General features: G+C 42.8%; 1 protein-coding gene across 1 annotated transcript in view; it reads left to right on the forward strand.

The window, feature by feature from the left end:
* Positions 1-14,828, forward strand: part of UNC5B (unc-5 netrin receptor B) — a 76,012-nt gene that overhangs the window by 19,136 nt on the left and 42,048 nt on the right. Inside the window, exons 3-5 of the mRNA XM_032232224.1 lie at positions 1,197-1,340; positions 4,107-4,210; positions 11,420-11,600. Of these exons, the coding sequence (XP_032088115.1) occupies positions 1,197-1,340; positions 4,107-4,210; positions 11,420-11,600 (429 nt within the window). The remainder of the gene's footprint in view (positions 1-1,196; positions 1,341-4,106; positions 4,211-11,419; positions 11,601-14,828) is intronic.

Below are 14,828 nucleotides of genomic sequence, written 5' to 3' on the forward strand. Positions count from 1 at the left end.
CCCACCCCAGGAGCACTCTACAAGTCTCCTAAAGGCTTGTATAATGCCCTTTTTTTAAAACAAAAATGGGCCCTTTTTTGCAAAAGGATGGGCCAGTTTTTGCTCATTTTTGGCCCCCCACCCCCCAGGAGCACTCTACAAGCCTCCTAAGGGCTATTCATTCCCTTTTTTGAACAAAACAATGGGCCCATTTTCACGAAAAACGGGCCGTTTTTGGGAGGTTTGCAGAGTGCAAAAACTTTTTTTTTTTGCCTTTTCAAAACCTTGGTGCAACTTATACTCTGAAAAATATGGTACCTACTCAGCTGAACTGGTATGAACAGGTAGGAACCCAACTCTGCTGTGTATGGTTTGCCAATTGCACAGTGGCAGATAGGACAGCACTCCAAAGGGTTAACGTCATTGCCCGGAGGGTCACTGGTTGCCCTCTCCCCTCTTTGGAAGAGTTTTATAGCTCCCGCTGCCTTAAGAAAGTTCCAAAACATTCTTAAAGATCCATCTCATCCTGGGCATCCTTTTTTTGAACTATTACCGTCTGGCAGACGGTACAGGAGGATAAAAACAAGAACAAATATTCTGAAAAACAGCTTCTATCCAAGCGCAGTAATTATATGGAATTCTACGGTATAGCGCCGTGATGGCATGTGTGTCATAGGTGGCACATAGAGCCATATCTTCCGGCACACAAGCTGTCAGTTCCAGCGCTCATGTGCGCGCCAGCCAGCTAAATTTCGGCCTTCTGGAGGGCTGGGGGAAGCCGTTTTTGCCCTCCCCGGGCTTTAGGAAAGACTCCCGAACCTGAGAAGGACGAAAAATGGTCCTTTTTAACCTTCCCAGGCTCAGGAGGCTTACCTGAAGCCTGGGGAGGGCAAAAACCGCCTCCCTCAGCCCCCCCCCAGAGGAAATACTAAGCTCAATTTGGAGGCAAGTAGTGCGAGGCATGTGGGAGTTGTGCACAAATGGGGGCACACTTTGCATTATGGGTATGTGCACGCTCATATTTTTGGCACCCAACAACAAAAAGGTTAGCCATCCTTGGTATAGTGCAACATTAATGCAATATCGAGTTTTCAATTTCAATTATACAGCATGTGAAGGTTGTGTGTTTTATAGTTACAATGTACACTGAAAATGGTGTTTAATTTCGTTGTACCATGTGCAATGGCAACAAAGTAAACTAAACTATCTGTTTCCAGGGCTCCTTGTAAGAGAAGTCCAGATCGAAGTCTCTCGCCAGCAAGTGGAGGAGCTGTTTGGCCTAGAAGATTACTGGTGTCAGTGTGTGGCCTGGAGTTCTGCTGGAACCACCAAAAGTCGCCGAGCGTACGTTCGGATAGCATGTAGGTTTGAGAAAGATTCTTTTCTGTTCCTTCTTTTTCCTTTGGGAGATCTTTTCACATTATGACTTCGCTGCTGGTTTTTTCTGCATACCCTGCAGAAAAAAGGGGAATATCACGAAGAGCCACATTAAAATAATTCACTCGCTCAAACGTTTTATAGACTCTTAGCTAATGAAAGGCCTGTGTGTGTCCAAGAGAGAAGTAGTTATATTGAGATACCCTTTACTGGAAGAAGAAACTTACTGGCACTTTTTTTTTTGGGGGGGGGGGAGGGTTTATTGGGAAGGAGCAATCATGTAAAAAAAAAATCTGCTCGTAGAAGAAAATAAAACTGATTTTGGAATAAAGCTGTAATCCACAGCGGATGGGCAAACATCCTTGGTCCTGCTGCAGCTTTTTCTCCGTATCATATGCTAGTGTTGGCAAACCTTTTCGGCATGCGTTTTGGCACACGCATGCTCATTTGCCACCTGGTCTTCACACACCGGAAACCAGAAGATCATCTTCCTGGCACATGCATGCACACCAGGCGGCTGCTAATATTAGATATCTTTAATCATCGTAGAACCGATTTCATGAAGTTATGTTACAAATTATCATCCGTGTATTAATCACTATCGTCCCCAAAATAATTTATAGATAGATAGATAGATAGATAGATAGATAGATAGATAGATAGATAGATAGATAGATAGATAGATAGATAGATGAGAGAGAGAGAGAGAGAGAGAGAGATGGGGATAGCGATAGTGATAGAGATATATAGACATATAGATATATATTAAGGCCTTAGTTTGTCAAAATGCTTAGGAGGAATTTAGTATATCTTAGCGCCACCTACTGATTCATTCTTTATACCTATCTTTTCTTATGGATTGTCTTATTCATGTTCTTCATTAAAAAGATGTTCAGGCTTGTAGGTACGATAAATGTTTCAGAGAATCTGAAAAACCATCAATTGGAAGCTACCACCATGCTTGACACTTAAAAGTCCGGCATTCGGCATTTTTCCCCCCAGTATCAGAACTGAACAGAAATGGTAGTCCTTTCATAAAAACCTGTTCCTCCTGAAAGTCTGTAGAGATTCTCAGTCATCCAGGTCATGGTTGTCCCAAAGGTGTTTTTTTTTTCTTATTTTTAATATCATTTTTATTCAGCCTTTTTAAACACTAAAATCACAATTACACTTTTACAGCTTTCCGCTATCCGTATTCTTTTTTCTAATTCCTACTTTTCCATTCTGTAGCCTATTGTTTCATACGTATACCTCCTTGTTTTATGGTTTTATGGTATATACAACATATATACAACATTTACATCTCCATTGGTTTCTGAATATATACCATTTCCTTTTGTTATATTTTCTATACACTCATTATGCATTAATTTTACATCTCTTTTCAAGCTAATTATACCACCTATTCCATATCTCATAATACTCTGTTTTCTCGTTAATTTATCCATTTCCACACATTCTAGCACCTTTTTTTTTATGATCTCTGTGTTTCGGGGGATGGAAACAAAAAACCAAAGGTGTTTTTTCAAGAGGTGATTGTTTTTCTTTGAAGACGTTTCACTTCTCAGCCAAGAAGCTTCAACAGTTCTGACTGGATGGTGGGGAATGAAAGGACTTATAAACCCTTTCAGCAGTTCCAAGAAGGCTCCACACACTCCTCGGGTGACCCTGAGGACACAGATAAACCTCCAAATGCTTCAACAACCCTCTAAAGGGATGCAAATGACCAGCTGTCTGCAAAGAATATATATCCTTCCATTCCCCACTATCCTGTCAGAGCTGAAGAAGCTTCTTGGATCAGAAGCGAAACGTCTTAAAAAAAAAGAAAGAAAAAACCAAGAAGGTCCAGCTGCCTCCTGAAAAAGCACTTTTGGGACATGCGCTTCCTGAATATTCTCCAAGCTTTTTCGTGGGATAGTTTAGTTTTGGGTCACAAAAGGAACTCCTTTGCTGCTGGTTTTGCTAAATGTCTGGGATCCAGAAAGCCTGACCATTTCCATCAAAGGAACTGAGTTGTTTTGCCATTGTTAAGGGCGAAAGCATCAAGGAGAGAAGGCCTATTTTCTTTCAGTACTTATTCTTTTAGTTTCTGTTAAGCTGCATATCTGCATATCTCATATCTGCATATGAGTCCCCTTCGGGGAAAAGGGCGGCATATAAATGCAATAAATATCTGCCCTGCTTTGAAAGATGTTCCATTTTAGTATTTCAAATAATGGGATGTCCTTCAAAATATGAGGAAATAAATTTATTTTTGGCTGTCTCTTGGGCTGTCTGTCATATCTTTAGATCAGTGGTGGGCTTCACATTTTGCTACCACCGGTCCGCCGTGCTTGTGCTTGCTTCGCAAGTGCATGTACTCCTTCCGCGCATACACCCAGCCTTCCGCTCATACGCTTTGCTCATGTGTGTGCCTTCCACGCATGTGCCCAGCCTTAAAAACGTGCCTAAATAGGATGGCATAGAGCTGGGGCGGGGGGGGGGGGTTCACCTGCGATTTCCGCTACCGGTTCAGGTGAACTGGTCCAAACTGACTGAATCCCACCTTTGCTTTAGATAGAAATTGCACAAATATTTTGGGCCAAACTTCTAAGTGATTTGACATTTGAGGCTTTATAGGTGTAGGAAAAATAATAGGACATGAAAACCTGGGCCTCTTTAGGCTTAAGGTGATTTGCCCTGTGCTTTTTAAATTGCACTGTGAGTATCACAACTAATCCTGGTGTGTTTTATATTTTTCCTGTCCTTAGATCTGAGGAAGAACTTTGACCAGGAGCCCCTGGGAAAGGAGGTGCCTCTCGATCATGAGGTCCTTTTGCAGTGCCGACCACCTGAAGGCGTGCCAACTGCTGAGGTAAGATGGGCATTCAATGAAGATGATGGCGGTCACCTGGGAAAACATTCATGCAAGCAAAAACAGATTACAGGCAGTCCTCAGAACTCACAATCTGTCACTTAGTAATTGTTTGATGTTACAACCACCTCCCCCAAAAGTGATTTACAACCCAGTTTGGAAACTCTGACATTGCCCCCTCCTAGGGTCACATGAACGTAATTTATGACATTTTTGTCAATTTTAGCAAGTGGTTTTCTGCCCAGTTGCTGGGTGGGCGTGGCCTAGTTGGCCTCCTGCACCATGGCAGGGGAGGAGTTCCCCTCCCCGGGCTCCGGAGGCTTTCCTCGAGCCTCTGGGAGGGCAAAAACAGCCATCCCAAATTTGGGAGGCCCTCTGGAGGCTGGAAACGGGCCCATTTCCGGCCTTCCCTAACTTCTGGTAGGCCCATTTTTTGCCGTCCCCGAGCCTCTGAGCCCTGCACTTCCCTGCATCCAAAACAGACTGTGTGGGGACTCCTGGGAGGGGAGGGGATTGGTGGGTGGAGCCAGCCAGGAGTTGGATTTGGGGGTTCTTTGAACTTCAATGACTCTTAGCAAGTCATTCTCCCAAACCCCTGCAAACCCTCCCTTGGTCTGGTCCCATAGTGACCTGCTTTACAGCCATCATGATTTTTGATCATAATTGCCAGGCTCAATTAAGGTTGTAAGTCGAGGACTACCTATACTTCACAATAACCCACATCTACTCGCGTTCTTACAGTTGTAACATCTGTTACTAAATTCCATGCCCATTTTCCAAGGGTTTGTCCCATTCTTTGTGCTCTGATTTATTTCTCAAAAGCTCAGGGAAACATCTCAACCTGTATTGTAGTTGCAGTGCTACATGTTACTCCTTTGTTGCATCCCTAGTGGTAGGTTAGGATCTTTCAGTACTCGTTGCAAATAAATCTGGTGGGCCTTGGTACATGTCTTTGGTACCACTTGATAATGCCTTGGTAAGGCCACACTTGGGATACTGCATAGAGCCGAGGTGGCGCAGTGGTTAGGATGCGGTACTGCAGGCCACTTCAGCTGACTGTTATCTGCAGTTCAGCGGTTCTAATCTCACTGGCTCAAGGTTGACTCAGCCTTCCATCCTTCCGAGGTGGGTGAAATGAGGACCCAGACTGTGGGGGTGATATGCTGACTCTGTAAACCGCTTAGAGAGGGCTGAAAGCCCTATGAAGCGGTATATAAGTCTAACTGCTATTGCTATTCAGTTTTGGTCACCACAATGTAAAAAAGATGTGGTGCAGAGAAGAGCAACCAAGATGATTAGGGGACTGGAGGCTAAAACATATGAAGAACGGTTGCTGGAACTGGATACGTTTAGCCTGGGGGGTCCAACCCTCTGCTTAGACAGGAAACCCTACACCACTTCAGACAAATAGTTATCCAATATCTTCTTAAAAACTTCCAGTGTTGGAGCATATACAACTTCTGGTGGCAAGCTGTTCCACTGATTAATTGTTCTAACTGTTAGGAGATTTCTCCTTAATTCTAGGTTGCTTCTCTCCTTGATTAGCTTCCACCCTTTCCTTCTTGTTTTACTCTCAGGTGCTTTGGAGAATAGCTTGACTCCCTCTTCTTTATGGCAGCCCCTGAGATATTGGAACCCTGCTATCATGTCTCCCCTAGTCCTTCTTTTCATTAAACTAGACATACCCAGTTTCTTCATCTCCTCTCACACTAGCTATGAATATATATATATATTTTGTTCAAATAGTTGAGCATCCATCCACAAGATTATTTGTGATGTAACAGCAGCTCAAGGAAACAGAAAATTTCCCCAAAGAAGAAGTTGTGTGTCCTGCCTGCAAGCTATGGAACACACTTCCCTGGCCTCTCATCACTCAGCCTTTTAAAAATCGATAAGAATGCATCTCTTCCACCAGGTTTTTAACCATCATTTTATTTTGCTAACTAGTTCCCAGTAAATTTTAGTCTACTTTGTCTGTTTGCATATTCCATTTTTGTTTTCTACAGTTTGTTAGCTGCCTTGGCAGAGTAGAAACAGAGGCTATAAACCACCCACCCACCAAGTAAATGAGTAAAGTCCCTTGAATGGAATCCTGAAAGGCAGCTGATACGGTTAATCATTTCTTTGCAAGGAATTCTGAGCATAAAGCTTTCATTCATACATATTGTCCTTGTTAGGCGGTCAGGATAGGTTTGATCGCACTCTTAGTCTGGGTTATGAGAGGTTCAATATTTTCTGTGCCTTTCAAGAGGATTGAGTCAGAGTATGCATGTGGCAAAGGTAAAACAATCATCAGCCCCCAAACTGAAGAAAATAGGATAAGATATTGAATTTGGGGGCAAGGTTGCTTGTGACATATCTCCATTACTCGTGGACAGAATCAGTGGTGGGTTTCAAATTTTTTTCGAACCTACTCTGTGGGTGTGGCCTCCTTTGTGGGAGTGGCTTGCCGGCCATGTGAACTAGTGGGAGTGGCTTGCCGGCCATGTGTTTTCTTTCTCTCTCACACTTTTTCTTTCTTTTTTCTCTTTCTTTCTTTCTTTCTTTCTTTCTTTCTTTCTTTCTTTCTTTCTTTCTTTCTTTCTTTCTTCCTTCCTTCCTTCCTTCCTTTCTTTCTCTTTCTCTTTCTCTTTCTCTCTCTGTGTGAGTCTGTCTGTCTGTGTGTGTGTGTGTGTGTGTGTGTGTGTCAGTGGTGGGTTTCAAAAATTTTTGGAACCTCTTCTGTAGGTGTGGCCTGATTTCTGGGTCCACTGGTGGAACCTCTTCTAACCGGTTCGGTAGATTTGACAAACCGGTTCCACCGAACTGGTGCGAACTGGCAGGAACCCACCCCTGGACAGAATAGAATAGAATAACAGAATTGGAAGGGACCTTGGAGGTCTTCTAGTCCAAACCCCTGCCTAACCCTATACCATTTCAGACAAATGGTTATTCAACATCTTCTTTAAAAGATCCAGTGTTGGAGCATTCACAACTTCTGGAGGCAAGTTAGTCCACTGATTAATTGTTCTGTCAGGAGATTTCTCCTTAGTTCTAAGTTGCTTCTCTCCTTGATTAGTTTCCACCCTTTGCTTCTTGTCCTGCCCTCAGGTGTTCTGGAGAATAGTTTGACTCCCTGTTCTTTGTGACAGACCCTGAGATATTGGAACACTGCTATCATGTCTCCCTTGGTCCTTCTTTTCATTAAACTAGACACACCCAGTTCCTGCAACCATTCTTCATATGTTTTAGCCTCCAATCCCCTAATCATCTTTGTTGCTCTTCTCTGCACTCTTTCTAGAGTCTCCACATCTTTTTTTGTAACACCATTTTATTTAGATCTTCAAAATAGTCTTTCTCCAACCTGATTGGGATTGTCTGGAACAAGTATAAGATTCTGGATAAAATGTTCATTTTAATTGTTGAGATTCTCCCAATCATTGATAATTGTAGATTTTCCCATTTCATCAAGTCCATTGTGATTTGTTGCTTCAATCTAAAATAGTTATCCTCTTTGAGAGTACTACATCTAGCTCATGTGTCACTACATCTATGTGCCATGGGTTCGCCATTACGGCTGTAGTATAACCAAAAAGTTTTGCCCATACAATCATTGTTTCTTTGACTTGTTCCTCTTCCCAGAGGTTTGTACCATCTCATTAAGTTATGGATTTAGGAAGATGTGCATCTCCTGACTTTCCTTCTTTCTTTCTTTCTTTCTTTCTTTCTTTCTTTCTTTCTTTCCTTCCTTCCTTCCTTCCTTCCTTCCTTCCTTCCTCTATTATGAGTAAGAAAATTTTGTTCTAGGAATTTTGATTGCTGAGATATAATTTTCTTCTAATTTGCCGGCGGTTGGAAATGAAAAACCTCCTGCCTTCCTCCCACAGCTGGGCACATCTGTGCTTTTCCTTGAAGGTTGCTTTGGGAAGGTGAATAATGATAGGGAAGCGTATCATTTTTTTCCCATTGCAGATTGTTAATAAATCATATGAAGTTTCAGCCTCACCCAGAATTTCTGCCCAGCCGTTGTCGCCTCCTTCCTTGAGTTTATACCTCTCAAATGCAGGCTTGTTTCCTCGAGTCTCCACAGCCGTAGTAAAATTCCAGCTGTGAAGGTTGGCACCTAGCAGACAGATGTTTATGGTCCGAAAGTGAGCCTGTTAGGGAAATGAGTTGCCAGGTAAAGATGGAGAGGGATTGTGATGGATAGCACCACGCTGGGGCCCCGTCTGTTTTCATTATTCAGCAGAAGTGTTTATTTTAGGCAGTGGATCTGTTATTCTGACATCTAATAATGTGCTTAACCTCAACACCTGTTCCATCCTGCCACCTACATAGGCTGATCAGCCATTAACCCCTGACAGAATTTAGTAAAGAAAACACTGAACAAATTGTTTGCTGAGAAGGGGATAGAAAAAGAACCATTAGCGCTTGCCGAGATCAGCAATCCATGGCCTTTCCTCTGGACGTATTTTCTTCTTCTCTGCTGTAGACTTTGGATCCCAGTAACCAGAGATGGTATTCAGCCAGTTCAGACCGGTTCACCCAAACTGGTAGTGAAATCATGGGTCAGCCCGCCCACCCGCCCTGGCTTTATGCCATCCTATTTAGGCATGTTTTTGAGGCCGGGTGCATGCGTGGAAGGCATGGGCGAGATCGAAGCACATGCATGGAAGGGGTGTGTGCTCTCGCAAAGCGGGAGCGCGCAGACAACCAGTGGTAACAAAATGTGAAACCCACCACTTCCAGTAACTCAGTGAGATCTGCATAAAGAACTGGCACAGTACAAGGGGCTGGGCATTTGCTCAGACTGCTCCCTGTTTCCCTAATAAATCTTGCTAAGTTTCAAGAATGAGCACATCATGCGGCAGAGAAGGGATGTCCAAAATCTGTTGTGTCTATATTTGGCAGTGATTTGTGATTTTGAGCACCAGGATTAGGGTAAAGAAATATTTCCATTCTGGCATTACATATGCATAGAATCTGGAGGCTGGGAAGGTGAAGATAATGGCTTGATGGTTCTGCAGAAAACTTTGCAGGAGCAGTGGTACCTTAATGATTTCAACATGTCACTCACGTGGTCTATAAGTTTAGAACATATGCAGACAGTAGTAATTGATTTTACATTTCCTTCCTTCCTTCCTTCCTTCCTTCCTTCCTTCCTTCCTTCCTTCCTTCCTTCCCAAAATTTCTTTCACTAGGAATGTTTTGTTGAACACAGCCCTGGCTTGAGACTCATGACTTTCACAATGTGACTTTGGCACCATAAGACAAAGCAACGGAGGGGTGGGGCGGTTTGGTGCGTGCAAAAATTCTGTGCGTACGTGCCAGCTTTGCTCATGCACACGCCAGATGTGCATTCTGTGCGCATGCGCATTTGCACAAAAATAGGTCTGCACATGCGCAAAATGTTAACAAAAGGAAAAAAAATTACATTTGTGCAATTACAATTGTCCTGTGCATGCGCAGAACCAAAAATCAAGATGGGAGAACTGGTTCGGGGGTGTGGCAGGCCTGGGTTGCTGCTGGTTCCAGCGACCCAGGTTGCCAAACCACTACCGGTTCGGTTGAACCGGTCCAAACTGGTAGGAACCCACCTCTGCAAAGCAGAATGTAAATGCAGCCAAGTAATGATCTAGTCTTTGCTACTTTGCAAACAAACAGCCAGACAAATTAGGCCATTCCAGACCCAACTCTTTCAAGACAAAGTTAAAAATAGAATTGCCTGCACATAAGAAAAAAAACCAACTTTTCTCAAATAAGGAGAAAAACCAGGTGCATTTTAGCATTCTTTATGTATCTCTTCCAGTTTACTGAGCTATCATTTTATGGTAATTGCTTGCAACAGCATGAAATAATTGTGTACATACCTCTCATACCATGTTTACATGTCACAAGTACCAGTTGGGACTTTCCGCTATGTGCTGCGTAAGGCAAAAGGCCATTTGTACTTGCCATGTGTATAGATAGTCCTCGACCTATGACCACAACTGAGCCCAGAATTTATGTTGCTAAGTGAGGTATTTGTTAAGTGAGGTATGCTCCATTTTACGATTTTTCTTGCCACCTCGGTTAAGTGGATCACTGCTGTTGTTATGTTAGTAACAAGAGAGAGCCAAGGTGGCACAGTGGTTAGGGTGCAGTACTGCAGCCACTTCAGCTGACTGCTAGTTCTGCAGTTCGGCGGTTCAAATCTCACCGGCTCAGGGTTGACTCATCCTTCCATCCTTCCGAGGTAGGTAAAATAAGGACCCAGATTGTAGGGGCAATATGCCGACTCAGTAAACCGCTTAGAGAGGGCTGAAAGCCCTATGAAGCGGTATATAAGTCTAACTGCTATTGCTATTGCTAACATGGTTGTTAAGTGAATCTGGCTTCCACATTGACTTTGCTTGTCAGAAGGTCACAAAAGGGGATCACATGACCCTGGGACAGGGCAAATATGGTCATAAATATGAGTCAGCTGCCAAGTGTTTGAATTTTGATCACGTGACCATGAGGAAACTACAATGGTCATAAGTATGAAAAACAGTCATAAGTCACATTTTTCAGTGCGGTTGTAACTTTGGATGGCCACTAAATGTGCTGCTGTAAGTCGAGGACTACCTGTATTGGGCCTCTGTAACTACTTATCAATTTTTGGTAGCAAATGGCTCAGGCTTCTCAGAGAAGGCTACACTTCAAAGACAATCACAAATTTCCAGCTTTAACTTGCACTTGTAATAAAAGAAACTATTTCAGGAGAGGGTATTTGTCAGAGTTTGTTGCGGAAAAATCAAATCCAGAAAGCACACACAGATAACTGATTCAGCAGGATTCATTAACTTCTTTATATACATAGGAATAGATGAATAAATGTACAATACCAACAGGTGGTTCTTCCAAGTAAACACAAGGCAGGAAAGTTACATTTAGTTAGTTTCATTTCAGCAGACAAGCCCAGACAGATTACTAGTTTACTTCTTAAAGCAGCAGACTGCTTAAGTTTCTGTTTCAATTCTCTGCACAGTCTCAGAACTGTTTGAGCTCCCATTGGCTGACTTAGTTGCTATGCCTATTCATTAACTGACCTTGTTTCCATGTCTCTCCCAGTCATGAATATTTTAACAGTATTTAATTTTTATTTCTGATGATAAAGAATTATCAATGTCTTTTCTCTTCTTTTGTTTTCTGCCTGGCCCAAACTTTTATCATTTTGTTTCCTTTTTCTCTTTCCGAAACTCAATACAGGTGGAGTGGCTGAAGAACGAGGATGTGGTTGATGCTTCCCAGGACACAAACTTCCTGATAACCATCGATAACAATCTTATCATCAAGCAGGCTAGGCTGTCTGATACGGGAAACTACACCTGCGTGGCAAAAAACATTGTCGCCAAACGGAGGAGCACCACGGCCACAATAATTGTTTATGGTAATGGTTTCTTGAGAACTTGGGGGGTGAGTGGGAGTCTGAGGGAATGAAATTCCGTTTCGGCGGGAGAATGCGAGGAATAGAGCTTCCTGCAGTTGCTGATCTTACAAAAGTTAAACAGGTTCAGAGTCATATTGGGTGGGGAAACCATCTGGAAATATAAGGGATATAGAATTATAAGATAAAATATCATACCGGAAGGAGATAATAGAAAACCGGTTCTATGTTGTTGCTAAGAAAACAGCATGGACACCCTCTATGAAGTTCCCAGAGGTTGTACATAACTCAAAGGAGACCACTCTGCCTTTATGTTTATTAGGTTTTTGCAGGCATAAATATGCTTAAACAATACCCTGTTTTCCCAAAAATAAGACCTCCCCGGATAATAAGCCCAATCTGACTTTTGAGTGCGTGCACTAAAATAAACCCTCCCCCCCAAATAAGCCCTCCCTAAAATATTTAAATGCATGCGCAGCCGGTCCCCACCATTTCCTGCGGGGGAAAGGGGAAGATGCTCCACACGCCCTGTCATCCACACGGAAGGGCCTCGTGGAGGCCACTCCCACAAATCTTAAATACTGTGCCCCTTCTCTTAGTGGCGGCCACAAAAAGAGTGGCAGGCCCAGCAACGCTAGAGCTGGCAAGAGTGTGCCAGGAACAGAGACAGAACTTCCAGCTCTCTCTGGATGGAGGGGGGTGTCAAAAGAAAATAAGACCCTGTCTTATTTTTGGGGAAACACGTTATAATGATTAGCAGTGAAATAATAAAATTAATAATAAATATTAATAATAACATTAAGCAACAAGTAATTAGATAATGAAAGAATATATTGTAATATAAGCATGTGTATTAAAAGTAGAAGCAGATGGATTGGATGAATGGAAGGAATATGAATAGATCTGCCCTATATGTTTAAATGATATTGTGGTTGATATTAGAATTGTATATTGAAACACTGAACAATGAAAGAATGAAGGATGAAACTTTAATATATATAGATGTGAAGAGTTAAATAAGGGAAATATGAATAGGTGGAAGATGGAAGACAGAAAAGAAACGTCTTTGAATACAATAGTGACATGAATAAGTTGAATAAAATAATAAGAGGGGAATAACTAGATAGATAGATAGATAGATGATAGATAGATAGATAGATAGATAGATAGATAGATATAGATAGATAGATAGATAGATAGATAGATAGATAGATAGATAGATAGATGATACATACATACATACATACATACATACATACATACATACATACATACTTACTTACTTACTTACTTACTTACTTACTTACCAGAGGTGGGTTCCTACCAGTTCGCACCTATTCGGTAGAACCGGTTCGTCAAATCTACTGAACCGGTTAGAAGAGGTTCCACCAGTGGACCCGGAAAGCAGGCCACACCTACAGAAGAGGTTCCAAAAATTTTTGAAACCCACCACTGACATACATATATAACAAGATATATGTAATAATAAGAAGGAAGTTCAGAAATTGAATGGTGGTAGTATTAGATATGTTTAAACAATATGAAATGAGAATGAAATGTAATAATTATGAGAAAAGTGACCCCATCTTGTGCATCTTTCATTCAGAACCAAATCTCATTGATTTCATTAGGACTTCTAGCCTTTGCAAGCATGCATGAAATTGCAATATAGGTCTTTTGTTTAATAAACAACTAGGTACATTTAACAATGATGTACAAAAGACTTTCACATTTATTGATTGGAAGCAAGGAACAGGCACCCTGGAGATGCTATTTTTGGTGAAATTCTTGGAATAATTTACAGAAACAACAATTTCCCAATCTTACTACAGGAATCCAATCACCGTATACTAGTAGCTGCCCTGGTTTATCATCTGAAATATGAAGAGCAAGCAAAAGGCATTCATAGAGTCAACATGAAGAACGCTTTTGCTGGATGTTCTTCTCTCTCAATGGTCTTTATTGGCTGTTAAGGCTCTCTTAATTGCCTTTATTGGGTCTCTCCACAGACTAGGACCATGATAGGGAACCTATGGCAAGCGTGCCTGAAATGGCATGCATGCCTGAAGTAGCATGCGGAGCCATGTCACCTGGCACGCCCGGCATCATCCATTCCTCCTCCGGGTTTCTGGTGCGCATGTACACGTGACAGTCAGCTGGCCTTTGTGAATGGGGCAGTGCCAGGAACCAGAAGAGCTGGTCTTCCATTTTCCAGCTGAGCATGCACATCAGCCAGCTGATCGGCACATGTATATGTGGGCAGTAGCCAGAAGACTTGTTGGCCAGCGTGCATGTGTGCATTGGAAACTGGAAGTTCATTTTCCAGTACATGCATGTCCCCTGGGCAGCTCCTCTTCCTGGTCACAGCCCAGTGAGTGCGCGCATGCGTGAAGTGCTCCCTTTTTGACACTTGGTGCAGAAAAGTTTCGCCATCACTGGACTAGGATGTCCAAATAGATATTCAGCAGCAATTCAGTTTTTCAGACATGAATCTTTCTTTCTGTTACCAGGATTACCTTTGTGTACTGATCTGTGTCACCTTCCCTAATTCTCTGAAGGATTTGCTGAGTTTAATTTCCTTAGCCAATACCAAATTCTCATCAAATTCTGTCCATATTCCCAGAGCTCTGTTGAACTGTGTATTCCTCTGACCTTCCTTATATCATTGAGAACTGGCTCTCACATTGTCTCAGAAATAGCCCTCTTTGGTTTTGACTGTTTTATCCTTAGCCTCTTGATTGCTCTTGATTATAGGAAATCAAATAATATCTTCCAGAAGAATGTTAATAATAGCTGGGACAACTGTTGGGATGAACAACAGGGCACGTCTAAGGAGATGCCTACAGTAGAGAGCAGGGGTGTCAAACTCAAGGCCTGGGGACTAGATCTGGCCTGCAGGGTGCTTAGATCTAGCCTGCGTGGCCACCCTAGAAACAGCAAAGGACCGGCCCGTGGTGCCTCTGCCAGTGAAAATGGAGCTCGGGAGGGCCACATGTTTCATTTTTGGCTATGACAGCTTCCTGCCGCCCTCTGCCAGCCCACAATGGAGCTTGGGGGGGAGGCTGCCCACTGCCCTCCAAGATCTATCTTCACTGGCAGAGGGCGGCAAGAGGCCATCACCGCTGAAAACGGAGCTCAGGAGTCCATTTTTCACTGGCAGAGCGCTTGGACCACCACAGATGCCCCCAACACGAGTGATGTCAAACTGGCTCTGCCCACCCTGGTCACACC

Source organism: Thamnophis elegans, chromosome 15 (assembly GCF_009769535.1).
Source record: "Thamnophis elegans isolate rThaEle1 chromosome 15, rThaEle1.pri, whole genome shotgun sequence".
In the NCBI taxonomy this organism is placed as follows: Eukaryota; Metazoa; Chordata; class Lepidosauria; order Squamata; family Colubridae; genus Thamnophis; species Thamnophis elegans.